Source organism: Xenopus laevis, chromosome 5L (assembly GCF_017654675.1).
Source record: "Xenopus laevis strain J_2021 chromosome 5L, Xenopus_laevis_v10.1, whole genome shotgun sequence".
In the NCBI taxonomy this organism is placed as follows: Eukaryota; Metazoa; Chordata; class Amphibia; order Anura; family Pipidae; genus Xenopus; species Xenopus laevis.
Genome location: NC_054379.1, coordinates 7,147,858 through 7,171,687, shown reverse-complemented (window position 1 = coordinate 7,171,687; position 23,830 = coordinate 7,147,858). Strand labels below are relative to the sequence as shown.

At 37.6% G+C, this 23,830-nt stretch overlaps 1 protein-coding gene across 2 annotated transcripts in view; it reads right to left on the bottom strand.

The window, feature by feature from the left end:
- LOC108716424 (S1 RNA-binding domain-containing protein 1) overlaps window positions 1-23,830 on the bottom strand; it is a 133,623-nt gene that overhangs the window by 48,450 nt on the left and 61,343 nt on the right. For both annotated transcript variants that reach the window (XM_018262543.2, XM_041562494.1), the window contains exon 16: window positions 18,727-18,809. In XM_018262543.2, the coding sequence (XP_018118032.1) occupies window positions 18,727-18,809 (83 nt within the window). The remainder of the gene's footprint in view (window positions 1-18,726; window positions 18,810-23,830) is intronic.

Here is a 23,830-nt window from a genome sequence, read left to right as displayed (position 1 = left end):
TTTCTGCCTACCCCTAGTTCCGGCCCTGTCCATGATATGTAGCCTTTATATAGTCATATAACTCCTCTGTAACTTTTAATATGTTTATGATTTTTTTTATTTCCTTGAGTAGAGCTTTGGGACCATTTGTCGAAGGTCGGAGATTTAGCTTTAGTCTCTAGTGCAGCTGTGTGGTTTGCCTAATGCGCAAGAAGCATCGTGATTTATGTAGTGTATACTGACAGATGGCTTCTTCAAGACTATTTTGGGGTGGTGAACTTTAAAAAAAAAAAAAAATATATATATATATATATATATATATATTGCCCAAACTCAGATATCAATATTATCAGTTCAACGTAACACCTTTTCCGTCCAGTTTGTCTTCCGTTGGGTTTCAGATTTTTGTTGATAAAATAGAGACATTCAACACAAGGAGGAATGAAGGATCTATTGTGTCTTTAGGCTGACCCCAAAAGGTACTTTGTAAGTGATGATGCCCAAACTTGCAATATCACACTCTGTGAAAGAACCTCAATCTGTTCATCTCCATCACTTGTTTAATGAAATGAAATATGTAGTGATTTGATGTCCACAATACATACACTGTTTTTAATAACTGCAGATTTTACAAGCACATTATTCTTTCCATTAGGATTAAAAACCTCAGCGAATAGCAATTTGTGAAAGAATTCTACCAGGGCCCAGAGCCCAGAACTCTGACCTCTGATGAGATGCTTGGCAGAGAAAAACTCTGGGTCTCCGCTCAACATCTGCTTTCAATTAGATTCTCCTTACAAAAAAAAAAAACGTAGCCCTTGCGATGGGGAAACGGGTGTTCTCTTGGCTCTGTCTATGTATTTACAGTATATCGGCAGCAGTCGAGAAAAATCTGCAAAATAATGCTCAATTAGAGCAAGTTACTTACTTGTCCTTTATCAGGTCTGAATTTGCATAATTGGACAGTGTCATAACTTTCAATCGGTACATATTTAAGTTTTAATAAAAAACAAGAGTTTTAAAATTTACCCAAGGAAATCATAATTTCAGACACACCTGGATGATAAGAGAATATTTTATTCTAAAAAATGATGTAAAAAGTGATATTCTAAGACAATTGGCATTTGGTTTTCATTTTTTGTGGTTTCTTGAGTTATTTGCCAATTTCAGCAATCTGGTTGCTAGGCTCAGAATTACCCCAGCAACCATGCATTGATTTGAATAAGAGACTGGGATATGATTAGGAGAGGACTGAATTAGGGATGCACCGAATCCAGGATCCAGTTAGGGATTCAGCCTTTTTCAGCAGAATTCGGGTTCCGTCTGCCCGGCTGAACCAAATTCGCAAATGCAAATTAGGGGCGAGGAGGGAAATGGGTGACTTTTTGTCACAAAACAAGGAAGTAAAAAATGTTTTCCCTTCCCACCCATTATTTGCATATACAAATTAGGATTCGGCCGAATTTTTTGCGAAGGATACAGGGGTTCGGCCAAATCCAAAATACTGGATTCGGTGCATCCCTAGACTGAATAGAAAGATAAGTGAAAATCAACTTATACCGTATATACTCGAGTATAAGCCGAGGTACCTAATTTTACCCCCAAAAACTGGGAAAGCTTATTGACTCGAGTATAAGCCGAGGGTGAGAAATGCAGCAGCTTCTGGTAAGTTTCAATCTCGTTTTTGGATGACTATTCTTAGGCGCCGGCGAATATTCTTAGGCGCCAGTGAATATTCTTAGGCGCCGGCTACTATTCTAAGGCACCGGCGAATATTCTTAGGCGCCGGCAACCGTTTTTGCGCTTGACCCGAGTATAAGCCGAGGTAGAGTTTTTCAGCATATTTTGGGGGCTGAAAAACTCGGCTTATACTCGAGTATATACGGTAAGTGAAAAAGGGTCGAGTTGTATTTTCCATGAAAAATTTTAATTTTAAAGGTTATTTTTGAGTCAAAAATTTTTTTTGCCGGGTTTAAAAAAATAAACCCTGAATCAGCTTGAATCAGAAAATACATATCTAAAACCTGTGGAGGTCATGTAGGAGTCAATGGCAGAGGTCCCTTGAACCATTTAAACATGTTAATAGCATTTTTTGATGTTCGGTTTTTTAGGAGTGTTTTGCTCGAAAACTTGATTAATTAGAGCGATTTGAGTTTTTTCGCCGCAGGAAAACTATTAATTTGAGTATTCAGGTTGTTAACCCTGAACTCGCTAATTTGAGGGGTTTTTTTCAATTCAAGTTTTTTTCTTAAATTAGAAATTATTCGAGTATTCGAGATATAAAAAAAGCTCACAGAGCTCTAAAATTCAGCCTTTGATAAATAACCCCCTAAAGGTAGCCTTACAGATGATTTGTTTTTAGGTGGGGTCAGTGACCCCCATCTGAAAGCAGGAAACAGTCAGAAGAAGGCAAATTATTCAAAAACGATAAAAAATAAATAATGAAGACCAATTGAAAAGTTGCTTAGAAGTGGCCATTCTATAACATACTAAACGTTCCTGCAAGTCTGTTTAGGTGTCCTGTTTGTCCCAACTGTACGAGAATATGTAACGGCTACAATTATACACGTGTGAAAACTTCCACCGCATTTCAGAAGACAAGACTTTTGAGGAATACTTAACTTCAGACGGAAATGGTGGCTTCTGTTACGGATATCAGGCTACATGATCATGAGAAGATATTGTTATGAACGTGATTGAGACTAAGATCATGTCAAATGGCATATTCTACTCTGAGTATGTCAACCAGAATTTTCAGCCAGAAAAATCACCAGTACTATGGAGGCACTATCAGGTCTTGTGTACCAACAGTCTAAATGTATTTTTTACTATTAATATAAAAGAAAGTATTTGATTTAATTTGTAAAAAATATTAGGTACAGGTATGGGATTTAGATTCTGTTAGGCCGGGGGTTTGAACGAATACGAGCGCACATTGGGTAGTGCTTGACATTGGGTAGTGCTTGACATTGGGTAGTGCTTGACATTGGGTAGTGTTTGACATTGGGTAGTGTTTGACATTGGGTAGTGCTTGACATTGGGTAGTGCTTGACATTGGGTAGTGCTTGACATTGGGTAGTGCTCGGCAGCTGTACCGGGAGGGAAGCTCTGCGGGTGAAGGGGTGGTTGACGAACCGGAGCTTTTTTTCTGGGCAAAACATACTTAATTTACGGCTGGGAGGGGTTTATACGGAGGGTGAAGGGGTGGTGGTTTGATTGGGGTCCGCTAGTGAACTGACGTATTGCGGGACGGTTGTGTCTGATATCCACCTCTCTCTACGTGATCAGTTAATGATCCTCATTTCTACCCCATTATCATTCTAAAACTCCATCACAAACCCAACAGGTCGGTTCTTTACCTACCCCAAGACCTACACATTTGGCATAACCTAATGTCAGTAGGTTTATCCGCCTGTTGCTAACTTCATTTTAATAGTTCTTGGACCTGACATAATATTTTTAACAGTTTTCATTAAAAGTTACGTTTTATTTTGGTTCCTCGAGACATCGGATTTTTTTGATTTTTTTTTAATTTACTGTTGTGCTGCACTGGTAAAATTACTGTGTTTGCTTCGGAAACTCTACTATAGTTTATATGTGTAGCCATGGGGGCAGCCATTCAAGCACAGGATACACAGTAGATAACAGATAAGTACTACTATAGTTTATATAAACAAGCTGCTGTGTAGCCATGGGGGCAGCCATTCAAGCACAGGATACACAGTAGATAACAGATAAGTACTACTATAGTTTATATGAACAAGCTGCTGTGTAGCCATAGGGGCAGCCATTCAAGCACAGGATACACAGTAGATAACAGTTAAGTACTACTATAGTTTATATAAACAAGCTGCTGTGTAGCCATGGGGGCAGCCATTCAAGCACAGGATACACAGTAGATAACAGATAAGTACTACTATAGTTTATATAAACAAGCTGCTGTGTAGCCATAGGGGCAGCCATTCAAGCACAGGATACACAGTAGATAACAGTTAAGTACTACTATAGTTTATATAAACAAGCTGCTGTGTAACCATGGGGGCAGCCATTCAAGCACAGGATACACAGTAGATAACAGATAAGTACTACTATAGTTTATATAAACAAGCTGCTGTGTAGCCATGGGGACAGCCATTCAAGCACAGGATACACGGTAGATAACAGATAAGTACTACTATAGTTTATATAAACAAGCTGATGTGTAGCCATAGGGGCAGCCATTCAAGCACAGGATACACAGTAGATAACAGATAAGTACTACTATAGTTTATATAAACAATCCTGTGCTTGAATGGCTGCCCCTATGGCTACACAGCAGCATGTTTATATAAGGGAAAGTTGTGCTCACCACTAATTTTTGTATTTGTATATGTATTTATATACATTATATATATATATATATAGAGAGAAAGAGAGAGAGGACTTGTTTTTTTTTGTTCCTTCAGTCTTGTCAGAGATCTGCCTGACTATGAAATGACATCTGGCGCTGAAGGAGCCCAAAGAAACAGCCTGGCTTGTGTTAATGTGACAACTGCATGTGTTGAAAAGAAGTAATACATTCCATATATAGAAACTGACAAAAACTTGATTAATTTTAAGGACAAGTGCAGAGCACTTAATATATGATACTGTGACAAGAAGTGGGGGGTGAGTTTTAAAGCTTTCTTTATATCTCAGCACAATGTAAATCTGTGTTTAAAGCGGAATAAATTATCTGTACAATAAACAACGCATATCCTCCAGTTGGCCCACCGTTTCTTTTTTCAACACCCAATAATAACACTGCGAGGGGTTGTATTTCCATATAAAATGGTTAGTTTTTTATGTGCTGGTATGGGATCCGTTATCCGGAAACCCATTAACCAGAAATCTCCGAATTACGGAAAGGCCGTCTCCCAAAGTCTCCATTTTAATCAAATAATCCAAATTTTTAAAAAGAATTTCCCTTTTCTGTGTGATAATAAAACAGTAACTTGTACTTGATCCCGACTAAGATATAATTAATCCTTATTGGAGGCAAAACCAGCCTATTGGGTTTATTTAATGTTTACATGATTTTATAGTAGACTTAAGGTATGGAGATCCAAACTACAGAAAGATCTGTTATCTGGAAATCTCCAGGTCCCGAGAATTCTGGATAACAGGTCCCATACCTGAACTAAAATATAATTAATCCTTATTGGAAGCAAAACCAGCCTATTGGGTTTATTTAATGTTTATATGATTTTCTAGTAGACTTAAGGTATGAAGATCCAAATTACAAATTATATCCGGCAAACCCCAGGTTCTGAGCATTCTGCATAACAGGTCCCATACCTGTAATACATATAACTATACAGAAAATAACATCAAAAAGTTAATTTAGAAGCCGTTGTATTGATCTGCGCAGAGACTTGTATTGTGGTTACATTTATAAATAGACAATATTTGGCAGGCATTCTAGCATTAAAAACAAAAATATTCAGGAGGCCAACTTACAGAACGGCAGAATTAGAGTAACAAGAAATAATGTCAGGGAGTTTGCTGTAAACATGGTTGTGATTATGTTTTATTTCACACAATTTGTTGGTCTGTATGGGGGATAATGCACTCCCATTGCTAAATGTAAGGATATTAGCGTCAGCAAGGAGATCCTTGACTTACTAATGTCCCAAAGCTACAGGCCAAGTGATTTATACAGTTCTTTTAACTTAAAGGAGCTTAATATCTTCATATTTTTACAATGGTGCGTAGATTTTCTGTTTTTTTTTTAAAATATATGTTTTAAAGAATTTTGGTCTCCGAGCAACATCAGTAAGCATGGATCCCGTGCACTATAAATGAATAATGTGTAGCAGAGTTATTGCAGGCTATTCAATGACTTGGTTTACTTTGTGCCCCCCATGGGTATATTGTATGACGAGTTTCATGTAACCACAGCAGAAACAGATCCGTTAGCACATAGTCATAGTCTGATCTGTCTCTGCACTGGTCACACAGACCTCTTCCTGTATTTATTGCAGAAGTTCAGTTGAGCTACGGGGACTGGGCCGACAGCACTTGGGCCACTGCAAAAAGAGAGCCATAGTGCTATCTATGCTTCTTATATATGTGTATATATATATATATATATATATATATATATATATATATATATATATATATATATATACACATACATACACACACATACAGGTATGGGACCTGTTATCGAGAATGCTCTGGATTCCCAGATAATGGATCGTTCTGTAATTTGGATCTCCATACCTTAAAGGTGGCCATAGATGCACCGATAATATTGCACAAAACTAATTTTCGGATGATATTGGTGCATGTATGGTGGGAGACGAGCCAACCAATATCGGCAGAAGACCTGGATAACGGTCGGCTCATTGATAGAGCTGGATGGAAACATTTTTATCAGGCACCTTTCAAGGGACCCGAACATCGGCCATTGTTAGTGCTGAATGGTCAGATACAGGTAGAATTATATTGTTTCTATATGTATATCTGACCATTCAGCTCTACACGTGTGTATTGAAATGAACAAACTTTCTTGGAAAGATCAAATTGGCCAATCTATGGCCACCACAAGTCTACTAGAAATTCATGTAAACATTAAATAAACCCAATAGGCTGGTTTTGCCTCCAATAAGGATTAATTATATCTTAGTTGGGATCAAGCACAAAGTACTGTTTTATTAGTTGTATTATTACACCGAAAAAGGAAAAAAATTGGATTATTTGGATAAAATGGAGTCTATGGGAGATGGCCTGACCATAATTAGGAGCTTTCTGAATATATATATATATATATATATATATATATAAGTTCAGAAAGTACCTGCACTTTAACCCTCTCAGTTCGTAGTGGGTGCTCGGTCAAATGGTATTATGCAACTTTTCAAAATGGACCAGCACTCCAGTTTGTTCAATCAAACGTGAATATTTATTTGAATAGTCACTCTCGTGTCCAACCTTTGATAAAGGCCCAGATGTGGGCCGAAACGTTGGACACGAGAGTGACTATTCAAATAAATATTCACGTTTGATTGAACAAACTGGAGTGCTGGTCCATTTTGAAAAGTTATATATATATATATATATATATATATATATATATATATATATATATATATATATATATATATATATATATATATATATATATATAAATCCTTTGTGATCCGCACTCCACTGGAATCAAAAAGCAACCCAGGTGCTACTCATATAAACATGTATAGATATAAGTCCGAGAGGCATGAGTGCACACTGGGGTTTACATAAAAATATAATTTTATTTTGCTACATTAAAACAGGCCAACGTTTCGGTCCAAGCCTAGGACCTTTATCAAGACTTGATAAAGGTCCTATATATACAGCACACAGATTACATTTGAAACCAGCGATCTTTGGGGCATTTGAACTTGCCTATGATTCGTTGATGTTTACGTTGTGAATTTTGGATGCCAATTTAGTATTATTGGTTGGCAACACTATATTTTTATTGTCTAATAATTTTCTAAATTATATTGGGAGTAGTATATGATTTATTTCTATTTACTGATCATTTGAGCAAATGACTTTTTCACTGGGTGTTTATTTTTAAATAAAAATGTATATAATGTAACCGCACCGTCATTAAATTAGATGAAAAATTCAACAAACTTTTTATTTTTTAATGCAAGACAATAAATCTGGGGGGATTTGATCACTAAAGATAAATATACAAATAGATCTCAGTGTTGGCTTATTTAAGGTCTGGTGCCTTAGTCAATCTCAACCAGAGGACACAAGGCAATCCTTTAAAATTAGAACAAAGAAGGTTTGATTTTAAGGCATGAGTAGGGTTTCTACAATGACAACTGCAAAGTTCTACAAATCATTTCAAAGAGCAGCTGTACTGGCAAATATAATAAACAGATTTTACTGTGGGCTGGTTGTCTTGTAGGCTTTTGGTATTAATAATCATAGAAGAATGATCTCCTTCCTCTAGATCCAAAGGTTAAACTTGATGGATGTGTGTCGAACTACTATGTATGCAACTATCAAAATGTAAAATAACTACGGACATCTGATATTGTAAAGTGCTAAGATAGGGTTGCATGACAAATGTATTGTCAATGACAGTTGCCTCTAGCAAGGATAAGAATATGTAAGTGTTAAAATATCATCAGCTCCTCCAAACCTAACTGTTCCTGTTTGAAGCATATGCCATTCCCTACAGTTTTATTATAAATATATATATATATATATTCTTATTATAACAGCAAATGTTACATTTAATTTACTGAGTTCGCCAAGGACATTATTCTACACTGGCCTTTGGAAATAGACTTTTTATACGGTATTAAGGGATTAGTATAACACTGTTCCCCCTAGACTATTTCTTCCTAAAAGTTCATGCTGTTATAAAAATAATATTCAGTCCATCTGTTGGTTTTTCAGACTACAAATTCACATGAAAGATTGTAGCACTTGCTTCCAAATACCTGTAATTACACTATACTCGATTATCTGAATCCTTTCCTGCACATCACTGACTATCTATTACTGCTCTGCCTCTTATATTGAGTCTGCCCATGCTTATTTTTTCTAAAAGAAGTAGAAAGATCTGAGTAATTCTAAAATAAGTAGAAAGATCTGAGTAATTCAGTAAGTGTAAACTGGGTTTACACTTACTGATATGTTGTGACTTCAGCTTTCGCTAAAACAATTCCAGTAGATCAATAGTTCCCAAACCTACCCTCTATGCCCCTAAATCTGTCATGTTCTATCTTTCATGCTCTATCAGCATCTCAAGTGTGTCCTGAATCACCTCTACACCTGTATTACCAAAAATATACATTTTGGGACCATGAAACAAATTGGCAACCTGTGCAATAGAGGGACGTTTTAATGTATAACCTACATACTTTAAAGGGATTTTGTCATGATTTTTATGGTGTCGTTTTTATTTTTAATTTACACTGCAAATAATTCACTCTACAATATAAAATTTCATTCCTGAACCAACACGTGAATTTTTTGAGTTGTAATATTGGTGTGTAGGTTCAGCTCAGCTCATTTTGCCTGGTCATATGCTTTCAGAAAGAGCCAGTACTGCCCTATGGAACTGCTTTCTGGCAGGCTGTTGTTTCTCCGACTCAATGTAACTGAATGTGTCTCAGTGGGACCTGGATTTTACTATTAAATACTGTTCTACCAGAGAACTGTTATCTGGTTACCTTCCCATTTTTCTGATGATGGGGGGGGGGGGTTTGATATTATTCCAACTTGCAATACAGCAGTAAAGAGTGACTTATCAGAGCACAAGTCACATGGCTGGGGGGACCTGGGAAACTGTCAAAAATCTAGCCTCATGTCAGATTTCAAAATTAAATATAAAAAGTTTGTTTGTTTTTGTTTTTTTTGAAAAATGGATTTCAAAAATGGATTTCAGTGCAAAAGTCTGCTGGGGCAGCACTATTAACTGAAAAAACATGACAGTAACCCTTTAAAGTATATAGTGTGTTTATGACAGAAGAATTCTGTATCCAATTATTCTCAAGTAAAATATACTGTATTATGGATCTACTTCAGCAGTGTTGCACATAATTACTTTTGTCTAATCCACAGATATAATTCACATTGAATTTTTGTCTACACTGTGTAGCTTTGTTACATATATTGATACCCTGAAAGACTATTAATTCCTCTTATTAAGACGGTATTTATATCTAGAGTTTGTGAAGAAATACCAAGATTCTTTAAATATTTGCCACTTTCTTGTGTATGCTTAACTCCAGGTTCCTCTTGTTATGTTTCAACATATGCGCTCTAGACAGGTTAAGTTGAATTAATTCGTTTCCATAGTATTTTCTTCTGCAGGTTATGTAATAGTTTGCAAGCCAACCAAAAACACAACCTTAATTAATAAAAGCCATTATCTCAAAGCATTTTGTTTTGTGTAGACTCAAGAGACTCACTTCAGTCTTCTTCTTGTCATTGCCATCATAATTTGAGTTAAATTTTCTACCATAATAATTTTTTTTAATCACATGAATAAGAGCGATAAATGGGTTAAATATCTAAGGGGGTTATTTATCAAAGGTCGCTAAGAGTTTTTTTTACACTTCGAATGAACTCGTAACTTGACTGGTTTCTTATTTAAGAAAAAACTAGAATGGAAAAAACTACATTCTGCGAGTTGGAGTTGCAAAACCCAAAAACTCTTAATTGAATGGGTTTTTGGTGGTAAAAACTCATATAACTCGAAATGATCATGTTTTCAAGCAAAACCCTCCAAAAAAAAAAAAAACTTGAATATCATGAAGGCTACAGGCATCTTCAAATGGTTCAAGGGACCTCTGCCATTGACTCCTACATGACCTTGACAGTTTTAAGATTTTTTTGGATTCAAGCTATTTCCAGGGTCGGGGTATAATAAATCTTGAAAAATCAGAGTTTCTTTTTCTATTCGAAAATGTGAGTTTTGACCAAATAAAAAACACCTCGAAAACATTTTCGTGGAAAACACAACTCAAACCTTAAAGGGATACTGTCATGGGAAAAAATCTTTTTTCAAAATGAATCAGTTAATAGTGCTGCTCCAGCAAAATTCTGCACTGAAATCCATTTCTCAAAAGAGCAAACAGATTTTTTCATATTCAATTTTGAAATCTGGCATGGGGCTAGACATATTGTCAATTTCCCAGCTGCCCCTGGTCATGTGACTTGTGCTCTGATAAACTTCAATCACTCTTTACTGCTGTACTGCAAGTTGGAGTGATATCATCCCCCTCCATTTCCCCCCCAGCAGCCAAACAAAAGAACAATGGGAAGGAAATCGGATAACAGCTCCCTAACACAAGATAACAGCTGCCTGGTAGATCTAAGAACAACACTCAATAGTAAAAACCCATGTCCCACTGAGACACATTCAGTTACATTGAGAAGGAAAAACAGCAGCCTGCCAGAAAGCATTTCTCTCCTAAAGTGCAGGCACAAGTCACATGACCAGGGGCAGCTGGGAAATTGACAAAATGTCTAGCCCCATGTCAGATTTCAAAATTGAATCTAAAAAAAATCTGTTTGCTCTTTTGAGAAATGGATTTCAGTGCAGAATTCTGCTGGAGCAGCACTATTAACTGATGGGTTTTGAGAAAAACATGTTTTTCCATGACAGTATCCCTTTAATAAATAACCCCCTTAGCGTTTTAGATTGACATAGTAATATACGTTTTGAAGAATTTGAAAGAATGTCACAATGGCAATATGTCCATATGACACAATGCATAAAATTCTCAACCAAACCACAAAAACAGAGGATTTCTAGAACTTTCACTTTTAAGATAACAAACACAAAAAATGGCTTGTATTTGAAGCCTGAACTAGCAGATTTCTGTAGCCCTTTTCTATCACACAAAAAATTTATAATTTCCTCGTAGGCTGGAAGTTCGGTTTTCTCTTCATTTTTGAAATCATATTCAAACGACAAAAATAAAAAAATAAAAAACTATTCATTTGAAATAAGCCTGAATTATTTGCAGCTGAGCGAATGTATATTTGTTTTGATTTAGGGTCTTACGGAGTTGAGGCCAACATGCAAAAGAAAAATATTAAACTATCTATAACCTTGTGTCAACATATGATGCTACTGGGAATGGTAACTGGGTTAATTTTCCAAAGGAAAATTAATTACTCATGACTTACAGTTGTGAAAGCAAACAAAGTAAGCCTGGATTAGGGGACTGTTAATTTCTGCTTGGAGTAGCAATTAAATTGATTTCATATAAATCATAGTATGTAATGGAAAACAGGTCAAAGATGAAATCCTAGACAATGACGGACAGAAGAAATTATACTGCTATGTATCTGAAGCAGAGGAAGGTCACAGATATATTAATCATTATCTCATAAAATATGAATTTGGTTTCTAAAACAATATTTGCTGAAAAACCTCAGTTTTGGCCAAAAGATTGCAACATCAGTTGTCCTAATGTAAACATGCAGGAAAACGGCATTTTTTAAAAAAGCATACCGTGACTGCATGATGACATGTACTTAGCGGTTTCAAGGAAGGAGCACAGGAGACAGGGCAAAAGAAGACCTCATGAAGCCATGGGTTAAATTTATACGGTGAAGCTAATGTAGCCAACCAGCTTTTGCGAGTAACCAATAGGTTATTGATTTGCCAGCATTGGCCTCTTTCCAGTCTTTAAAGGAGAAGGAACGGCTAAAATTAAGTAAGCTTTATCAGAAAGGTCTATATAAATACACCAGTAAACTCTCTAAGTAATGCTGCTCTGAGTCCTCTGTCAAAAGAAACACCACATTTCTTTCCTTCTATTGTGTACTCATGGGCTTCTGTATCAGACTTCCTGTTTTCAGCTTAAACCTCCAGGGCTAGGGCTTGAGCATGCTCAGTTTGCTCCTCTCCCCCTCCCTCCTCCCCTCCCTGCTGTAATCTGAGCCCAGAGCTATGAGTGAGCAGGGAAACTCAGGCAGGAAGTGATGTCGCACAGAAAATATGGCAGCTGCTATCCGAAACAAAAAGAGAGAGCTTCTAGAACTGTTTACTCAGGTATGGTAAAGCATTCTACAGAATAAATAGTGTTATAGCTTGCACTATTGTGGCTAATTTATTGGCAATAAACTGCTTTGCTAGCTTTCCTTCTCCTTTAAGCATCTGATAAATTAGCAAAGTATTTGTTTAGCCTGGGTGTATATCAACCAATGGCTATGATGAGAAACTGAACTGCTATTCTCAAGAGCTTCCACATATTATTCTAAATGGAATCTAAGTTCTCCCTCACCAAAAGCCACTCTACTAGGAATGGGTACAGCCAAGTCTGTGTTTATCTTCAGTAAAGAAAACTGTTACAAAGGGTTTCCTTTTTGAAAAACACAATAAATATGCTGTATATTCTGAGACAAACTGCAGGTTCTACTTCCAGCATCCCAAACTGTGCTTTTCAAGAACTGCAGCTCCTCTCCATTCTACAGGCAAGTAAGGCATTTTAAAGTGAAGTAATTTAATTGCATAGTCAGATCTGTTTGGGGAGATGCCATTAAGCACAGCAAAGAAGCTTAAACTCAAAACTATTTCCTCCATCCCCACAGTTAAAATGGACAATTGTAGTCTTCATGATTAACATCATTTAGATGGATAATAAAAATATGCCAAAATAGAGATACAAATAATTACAGTAATGTTCACAGAAAGTGAAGTTACTTTCACTTTTTGCTCTGCAGAAGGTTTGTGCACATATACGCAAAAAAGGACATCAAAATAGTTTTCAGTGAAATGAATTCCAAAGGCATCTATTTAAAGATGTCCCAAGATGTTCTATATCTGGTTGCTTGTGTTTATGGCAGAGTTTGCACATTCAGACCAATTTGGCATATTTTATTAGGTGCTGCAAAGAAATTTCAGAGGAACAGAGGTATTTATGTGTATCTTACCTTGTTTTATAAGTAAACTAGTGCTGGCAATAGATATGACTATTCAGTTTCAGAAATGCCCACTTAATCAGAGATGTATGTGTGGGCCAATAAAATTAGAATTACTCTCAAACATATATCAACGCCTACTATGTGCAGTGAGCTGTAGGTACACAACATGCAGAAACTTCTGTTGGTTCTATATTGCAAACTGGCCAACCCTAGAGTTAAATATTGCTTGGTGCAATAGTGCAGGAGACCATAGCTGGTGTGACTCATCTGAAGTGCCCATGCCTTACTGAGATTGCCCAGTCTTCATCAAATCAAGCAGGGAACCCCTTTAGGGTTTTGATGTCCTTTCTCCGTATTATGTGCACAAACCTTCTGCAGACCAAAAAGTGAAAGTAACTCCACTTTCAATGAACATTATTGAAATTATTTGTATCTGCATGAAGACTACGATTGTCCATTTTAAGGGTGGGGACGGAGAAAATAATTTGGAGTTTGTGTTAAGCTTCTTTGCTGTGGTTAATGGCATCTCCCCATGCAGATCTGACTATGCAAACAAATTACTTCACCTTAAAGTGCCTTACATGCCTGTTAAATGGAGACAAGCTGCAGTTCTAGAAATCCACAGTTCAGAATGCTGGAAGTAGAACCTGTAGTATGTCTCAGAATATACAACATTTTTTGTGTTTTTGCGAAAAGGAAAACCCTTTGTAATGGTTTTCTTTACTGAAGATAAACAAAGACTTGGCTGTTCACATTCCCAGTAGACTGGCTTCCAGTGAGGGAGAACTTTGATTCCATTAAGGGTTTCCATGCTTGATTTGATGAAGACTGGGCAATCTCAGTAAAGGATGGGCACTTCAGGTGAGCCCCACCAGCTATGGACTCCTGCAGTATTGCATTAAGCAATATTTAATGTGTGTGGCACAGGACACACAACCATAAATTAAGAATAGATCTTTCCCGTTGGTGCATATGTAGAGGCTGATGTATCACAACTCACTTCAAGTCTACTTAAGGTGGCTATAGACACACAGATAATGTTGTCTGAATACATTTTGTACAGTATTTGGTGTGTGTATGGTGGGAGACAAGCCGAACTATATCAGCAGAAGACTTGGATATTGGTCGGCTCATTGCTACGCATCTTGAACATAGGCCACTGTTAGTGCCGAATCATCAGATACAGGTAGAATTCTATTATTTCTATATGTATATATGACCATTCAGCTCTACAAGTGTGTATTGAAACGAACAATCTTTCTTGGAAACATCTTTTCCAGGAAGGATCATAATTGTAGTGTCTATGGCCCCCATTAGAGAGTCTACAAAAAATCTAAATCTGCCCACTATGTCTAAAAGCAAAAGGAATAGATTTGCATGGATAAGGAAATCCAGACTTTACCTGCTTATTTGTAACCACATACTATTCTCTAGTAAGTGGCAAAAAAAAAAAGCTAAAATGATTCTGAGTGGCCTCCGAGTAACGTTCCATTAAACAAGTGAGCTCTATGGAACAGGCATGAATTTATTACAGCTCTTGACACTAAGTCCAGTAAACCATTACGTGTTTTAAAGGGAAACTGAAATCTGCCTCAAATTTTTTGCATTATTCTCCATCCTTGCATATTCATTAGGCTAAAACCTGAAATGCTTTTAGCAAACCCACACTGCCATTTACCTTCACACCCCTTTTCCTGGACTTTCTCTTCACACACTTTAAAATGGTAACATTTATCAAAGAGCAGAGTTCTGAAAGGTTAAATATGAAGTTAACGGAATTAACAGTCCATTTGTACATGTATACCCATTTAGTGCAGCAAACGACTGGTACATTATATATATATATATATATATATATATATATATATATATATATATATATATATATATATATATATATATATATATATATATATATATATATATATATATATATATAATAAATATGTTAACAACTGGGCTGGATTGCATAAAAGTGTCCAGCCATTAATCAATTAGCATTATGGAACATCACCACAATATCGTATGTCTACAATGTAATGAAATTGGATCCGCTGCACAAAACTACACACGCTGCAGTAAATTAAATGGACAGTCGGGCTCTGGATTTTATTTATTAGGATTTTTTTTTCTCTTAAGTGTTACTCCTTTTATGCACCCTCTCCTATATCCTTTTATTTTGTTGCACTATAATTCTCTTTTGACGTGTGAAAAGCTTTAGAAACAAATGCTTGATATGACTGAGGAATGAATTCATTCTGGCTTGGGTATATAAGCATGTTTTCTAGGCCCCCACTTTGGATTTCCACCTCCCATTCTAGCACTTAGTCAGACCCAGTTATTGGAAGGGGATGCGAAGAGCTGGTGGGAGTAGGAGTATGGTTAAAGTAACACTAGGCTACACTTTACTGTCAATGAAAGCAGCTTTATACCTAGAAACATGTTTAGGGATACGGTAAAACAATACCATCGGCTGGTGGGAAGAGGAGCAGCTGAATCCATGATCAGTATGTTGGAAGACAGAATAAAAGGATTTGGGGTAAATGCACTACTATGTAGAGCTCATGAAGGAAATAGACTGCGACGCTGGAAAGAATTGTTTGTGACATCCACTGAATCTCCAGATATTTATTCATAAGTCCTAATGTGGCACTTAAAACTCTGAACCCTAATGGAAAATAAATAGTGATTACTAGTGACATGCATTATTCATTTAGCCTTCCGTAAATGGGTAAGTAAGAGGACAGAGTTTATAGTTTGACCAGAAAAATTCTTCTTCTTCTGTGTAGTTGTTTGTAAATGTGCTTTAAATACCATGGTCTTCGCTAAAGCCGCTCCCCAGATATACAGAAGGGATTTATTCAAAGAGAACTTGAATTGGTCAATGTGTTCCTTCAGTACGAGGACCAAGAAGAGGAGAGAATGATATCTATGTTGTGTCTAACAACAGTGGTATGAAAGACAAAAATGGGAGCTAGGACTGGACATCAACACTTTTTCTACTACTAGTAGCAGTTACTTGTCATGGCTACAAATTAGACAATAGCGATAATTGGCTTCGCTAAGACACAACTTAAGGTTCGAATTATAAATTCTAAAAAATTTTGAGTTGGATTTTTGGTCAAAACTCACAAATTCGAGTTGAAAATAATCCAAACTCAAATTTGAATTTGAGATTTATCATACCTTGACCCTGGGAACAACTTGAATTCGGTCGTATGCCACCTGAAACCTGCCGAGTTCGTGTAGTCAATGGCAGAGGTCCAGTGACCCATTTGAAGATGGAGAAAACACTTAATCAAATTCAAATTGAGTTTTCGGGTCAGTAATATTCGTTCGAGTTTTAGACGTTCAAGTTTTTTCTTAAATAAGTTACTATTCTAGTTTTGAGGTCATTCAAATTCATTTGAGGTAAGAAATACTCTGTAACTCGACCTTTGATAAATATACCCATACATGTGTTTTGGCAGAGGCAATTCTTAGCATGGTCTATGGCAGTATATTTTGTAGCCACAACAAGCTGCTACTAGTAGCTCTGGAGATACTAGTAGCAGCTACTTTTTGTGGCTACAAATTGCCCCAAAAAAATAAATACCCTGCCATAGACAATACTGAGAATTGCCTCTAGTAAAACACATGTATTGTCTATTTTGTAGCCGTGGCAAGTAGCTGCTACTAGTAGCTCTGTCTGTCGTCACCCTTAGGGTAAGGACACACGAGGAGATTCAGGGAGATTTTGTCGCCTGGCTACTAATCGCCTCGTCTTTTGAGCAACTATCTCCCTTAACTGCCTCAGCGTTTTTCCCCATAGGCTACAATGAAAAGTTGCCTGCGTTAATGCACACACGGCGATGCGTTTTCAATAATTGCCCAAAGTTGCCTCAGTGAGGCAATTTCAGGCAACTATTGAAAACGCATCGCCGTGTGTGCCTGGAGACTAATCTCCTCTTCTTTGAGATGACGAATCTCCCCGAACAGCTTCCCCCTGGTAGAATGCGAAATCGCATGCGTCATGGCACACTCAGTGCCTCGTGCTCCGAAGTCGCCCGAAGTTACCTCACGAGGAAACTTCGGGCGACTTCGGAATACGAAGCGCTGCGTGTGCCATGCGGCAGGCGTTTTTCATTATATCCAGTGTAAGACAGGGGAAAGCCGTTCGGGGAGATTAGTCGCCCCAAAGAAGAGGCGATTAGTCGACAGGTGACTAAATCTCCCCGAATCGCCAGGTGTGCCCTTACCCTTATGGTGCTTGCACATGGGGAGATTTAGTCTCCTGCAATAAATCTTTGCTAGTGCGGGCGTCTAATCTTCACGAAATGCCTTCCCGCAGGCAAGAATGCAAATCGCCGACGGGATGGTATAAGCGTCACTTTGGTTTTCCTATGCATTGTTTATATTCAAGGTAATATTTCATGCGCAAGAAGAGAGCTTATTCTTTTCACAAATATCATATATTTAACAATACATTTGGTTTTATACATATGAGTAGGAGAGGCTGTATACAGGTATGAGCTCTGTTATCCAGAAACTCGTTATCTAGAAAGCTCCAAATTACGGGAAGGCTGGCTCCCATACACTTCATTTTATCCAAATAATCCAAATGTTTAAAAATGATTTCCTTTTTCTGTGTAATAATAAAACAGTCGCTTGTACTTGATCCCAACTAAGATATAATTAATCCTTATTGGAGGCAAAACCAGCCTATTGGGTTTATTTAATGTTTATACGATTTTCTAGTAGACAAGGTATAAAGATCCAAATTACTGAAAGATCCATTATCCGGAAAGCCCCAGGTCCTAAGCATTCTGGATAACAGGTCCCATACCTGTATAAATAGTAATAAAATGAGCTGCCTACAAACACGCATCTATTAAATATACTTATTTTTTTTTATGAATTTTCATAAAGAGTAAAAGGCGTCAGTTATTTGGCCCCGAAAACGAAGTGCAGAGAAATAATCAGAAGGGAGCAGCTAAATGATGGCACAGGTCTAGATCTTGAGTGGAAGGGATCGATATCATGTACTGCTTTATACAAAGAGCTAAAGCCCCCAGGTCTCCAATCCTGTGAAAATAGAGAAGGCTCTAAAGATCGTGTTACTGGCCCGATCTGATGTTTTAATGGACTATAAATCTGACCGGCCCTTTTCGAACCTGACTCACAAAGCTGAAGCCAGGAGTTTAACTAAATGAAACAGAAATAAATAGGCAGCATTTGGTCAGATCACCATTTGTACAAAATAAAGAGTCATAGACACTTAATTACAAGGCCGTGTTTTGGTGCCTCTCAGCTTTGATGGATTACTGAGATATAAATTCTGCATTCGCTTACCTGGTACATTCCAACGCCAATGTGTTTGGGCTCAATTTTCACAAGCTCAGCTAATGGATCTTGTACACGTCTTGCTATGGAAACTGCAAAACAGGAATTGGAAAACAAATGTGGTTTTTATGTGAAAAGCAGTACCGTATGCCCCAACACACACACACACTAGAATACTTAAATACAAATATATAAAAATACAGACAGTTGCTTATGAAGTATCGCTTGAAAGGTTTATTTTGCTGCTTGCCTATGCACATTTTCTATTTGTCTGGGTTCAAACTGTGGATAAATGTTTACAATGTCACAAACTCTATTCTATTGGCATGCCATACAAACCCTATACACTTTATTCATTGTTAAACTTACAACATTTTTTGTAACACCCTGAAATATGACTAAAGTTGCTTTATATTAAGCGTGCCATGCATGGGAAACATATTCCTTAAAGGGGTGGTTCATCTTAAGTTAATGATTAGTACGTTATAGAATGGCCAATTCTAAGCAATTTTTCAATTGGTCTTCCTTATTTCTTTTTTATAGTTTTCAATACCTTATTTGCCCTTGATGCTGCTGACTGGCATTGCTGGCTGTAGCAAGTAATGCCAGTCAGCAGCATCAAGGGCAAATAAGGTCTTGAGTTGTATTAAATGGGGCAGAGAGTCACGGGAGGAGGGGGTCCCACTGTATAGAGCACTGGTAAGGCCCCATCTAGAATATGCCCTACAGTTTTGGTCTCCATCACTCAAACAGGACATTATTGTATTAGAGAGGGGACAGAGAAGGGCAACTAAGCTGGTAAAGGGAAAATCTTAGCTATGAGGAAAGACTGGCCAAATTGGGGATGTTCACTCTGGAGAAGAGGCGCTTAAGGGGAGATATGATAACTATGTATAAATATATAAGGGGATCATATAATAATCTCTCTAATGCTTTATTTACCAGTAGATCTTTTCCAGCTGAAGAAAAGAGGTTCCGGCTAAATATTGGGAAGGGGTTTGTTACAGTGAGAGCTGTGAAGATGTGGAATTGTCTCCTTGAATCAGTGGTACAGGCTGATACATTAGATAGGTACAAGGAAGGGTCGGATGCTTTATTCACCAGTAGCTCCTCCCAGCAGACAGGAGGGAGCCAATGAGATTAGAGGAGGGAAAGGGGTGTTACAGGGAGAGCTGGGAAGTGAATCAGTGGTACAGGCTGATACATTAGATAGGTACAAGGAAGGGTCGGATGCTTTATTCACCAGTAGCTCCTCCCAGCAGACAGGAGGGAGCCAATGAGATTAGAGGAGGGAAAGGGGTGTTACAGGGAGAGCTGGGAAGTGAATCAGGGGTACAGGCTGATACATTAGATAGGTATAAGAAGGGGTTGGATGGTGTTTAGCAAGTGAGGGAATACAGGGATATGGGAGATAGCTCATAGTACAAGTTGATCCAGGGACTGGTCCCATTGCCATTTTGGAGTCAGGAAGGAAATTTTCCCCCTCTGAGGCAAATTGGAGAGACTTCAGATGGGTTTTTTTGCCTTCCCCTGGATCAACTGACAGATAGGCAGGTTAAAAGTAAAAAGGTTGAATTTGATGGACGTGTGTCTTTTTTCAACCTAACTTACTATGTTACTATGTATGTGATTATTTACCTTCTTCTTCTGACTCTTTCCAGCTTTCAAATGACTGACCCCCATCTAACTACAAATGCTCTGTAAGGCTTAGGGATGCACCGAATCCACTATTTTGGATTCGGCCGAACCCCTGAATCTTTCACGAAAGATTCAGCCTAATACTGGATCCTAATTTGCATATGCAAATTAGGGGTGGGAAGGGGAAAACATTTTTTACTTCCTTGTTTTGTGACAAAAAGTCACGCAATTTCCCTCCCGCCCCTAATTTGCATATGCAAATTAGGATTCAGATTCAGTTTGGCCAGGCAGAAGGATTTGCCCGAATCCTGTTGAAAAAGGCCAAATCCTGGCCCAATCCCGAACAGAATCCTGGATTTGGTGCATCCCTAGTAAGGCTACACATTTATTTTTATTGTTACTTTTTAGTACTCATATTTCTATGAACTCAAGACCTGAGGTTTTCCAGAAAACGGATCTTTCTGTAATTTGTAGTAGTCTACTAGAAAACTATTTAAACATTAAATAAAGCCAATAGGCTGGTTTTGCCTCCAATAAGGATTAATTATATCTTAGTTGGGATCAAGTACAAGCGACTGTTTTATTATTACACAGAAAAAGGAAATCCGTTTTAAAAATTTGTATTATTTGGATAAAATGGAGTCTATGGGAGACGGCCTTTCCGTAATTCAGAGCTTTCTGGATTATGAGTTTCTGAATAACAGATCCCGTACCTGTATACAGCCTCTCATACTCATACGTATAAACCCAAATATATATGTGAAAAGAATATCTCTCTTCTTGCGCATGAAATAATATTACATCGAGTATAAACAATGCATAGGAATGGAATATCTCCCTTAAGCACAAAACGATTTTTTCTACGGACTCCTTTGAGGAACAGATCGTGATATTGTACAGTACCCGCAGAAAATAATAGATTAAACAGAGTAAAAATCATTTCTGCGTAAAGCACTTAATACTGCTCCCAGGTACATCTGAAAATACATTTTTTTTTTTACATTTTAAATGATGTGTTCGATCTCCGAGCCAATTCCTTACCTAAGTTTCTAAATATAAAAGGCAATAATCTGCAGGACTTTTTTTTTTTTTTTGTGTTCCCCAATGGAAATGTATATGTATATCTGGAATAAAAACAAGAAGCTGTTCCAGGACTGGCCTTAGTGGGAGTATAATAAAATGTATATGGCTGACGATCCATAGGGTAACAGTGCCAGAGCTCACATGGATTAAACAATGCAGAAAGCAGCACTAAATGGAAAATAGGCCACTATAAAACATAATGTTAAATAAATAATCATGTTAAAGGTATTTTCAGAAACTGCTGCTCACTTCATTCAAACAATACACGTTTATGGTGGTCTTTTTCCTCTTACTGAAGGTCTTCAAAACCCGAAACTCTGTAAAAAATATATTAGTGTGTATATGTACAGAGTACAGGTATGGGACCTGTTATTCAGAATGCTCGGGACCTGGGGTTTTCCGGATAAGGGATCTTTCCATAATTTGGATCTTCATACCTTAAGTCTACTAGAAAATCATATAAACATGAAATAAAGCCAATAGGCTGGTTTTGCTTCCAATAAGGATTAATTATATCTTAGTTGGGATCAAGTACAAGCGACTGTTTTATTATTACATAAAAAGGGAAATCATTTTCACAACTTTTGATCATTTGATTATAATGGAGCCTATGGGAGATGGTCTTTCTGTAATTTTGAGCTTTCTGGATAATGGGTTTCCAGATAACGGATCCCGTAGCTGTAATTTAAAATGTTACCTTCAAAATAATTAGTTCCGTTTTAAACCAAAACATCCTGTCGGATACGGAGACTGACTGTAAATAATGCTTGTAGTTTGTCAAAATCAGCCAAAATCTGTGCTTGAGCAACATCAGTCATCATACCATGCACCCCTCTTGGAATTGGAACTGAATGCGCCTAGCAACTTGGCACCCCCTAGTGATTTCACCTTTCCTTTTTATTTCATTTATTTGTTTCCCAAATCAGCAACAAGTAGGGATCCACACAATCCACAATTACGGATACAGCCGAATCCTTCGTGAAAGATTCGGCCGAATAACGAACTGAACCGAATTTGCGTGTGCAAATTAAAAGTGGGAAAATTTTTTTACTACCTTGTTTTGTGATCAAAAGTCACGCGATTTCCGTCACGTGATTTCCCTCCCACCCCTAATTTGCATATGCAAATAAGGATTCGGATTCTGTTCAGCCGGGTACAAGGATTCTGCTGAATCTGAATCCTGCTGAAAAATTCTGAATCCCGGCCGAATCTCGAACCGAATCCTGGATTTGTGGAGAGGCCACCAAGGCCCGGGCCTAGGGCGGCAGAATTTTAGTGGGCGGCATGCTGTCCAACCACACCCACATTGGTTCAGAAACACTGGGGATGCGTGGGAGATATGAAGGTTTTTTAAATTTCCTGTGCCCCATTACTCCGTCCCATTACTCCGGTCCTGAAGAAAATTTGACAAAATCAAAGGGAGGGGACTGGGGCAATGAATGATAGCGGGCCTAGGGGCGCCAACTATGTAAATCCGGCCTTGATCCCTAGTAACAAGAGTAAGCAACCCTCCCTTCCCCAGATGCAGCCCGTTAGGCTGTGAGAAAAGGAGCGACTTGTTTTGATTCTGCTCATATGAACCTGGAAGTAGAATGTGACTTTTCTTCTCACTTTAGGTTTTGAAATTTGCAAAAGAAGTTATGGGATCTGTTATCCGGAAACCCGCTATTTAGAAAGTTCAGAATTACGGGAATTGTACTTGATCCCAACTAAGATATAATTAATCGTTATTGGAGGCAAAACCAAGCCTATTGGCTTTATTTAATTCTGATGTAGACACAAGACAATTTGCAATTTTTTTTTATTTTTATATTATTTGTAATTGTTCAGTATTAGCTTTTCATTCAACATCTCTGCAGTTTGGAATTTCAGCATCTGGTTGCTAGGGTCTTGTTTACCTTAGCAACCAGCAGTGGTTTGAAAGAGAGACTGGAGTATGAATAGGAGAGAGCTCATAGAGCATTTGGTTTTTAGCTGCCGGGTCAGTGACTCCTATTTAAAGGAGAAAAAAAAGTAGCTAGAAATGTTGTACATGATGTTTTGTGCTTCTGTACCAGCCCAAGGCAACCACAGCCCTTTAGCAGTAAAGATCTGTGTCTCCAAAGATGCCCCAGTAGCTCCCCATCTTCTTTTCTGCTGATTCACTGATTCACATGCTCTGTGCTGCTGTCACTTACTGAGCTTAGGGACCCACTCACAATATACAGTACACATAGAATAGAAATGTCACAATATCATCATCATCATCATCATCATTTATTTATATAGCGCTGTCAAGATACGCAGTGCTTTAATATAAGGCTGATTAGTAATTAATACTCATAATTACTACATGGCAGCACAGAAACCAGTGCAATTAGCATCAGAATTGAATAATCAGCAAACCTGTAGC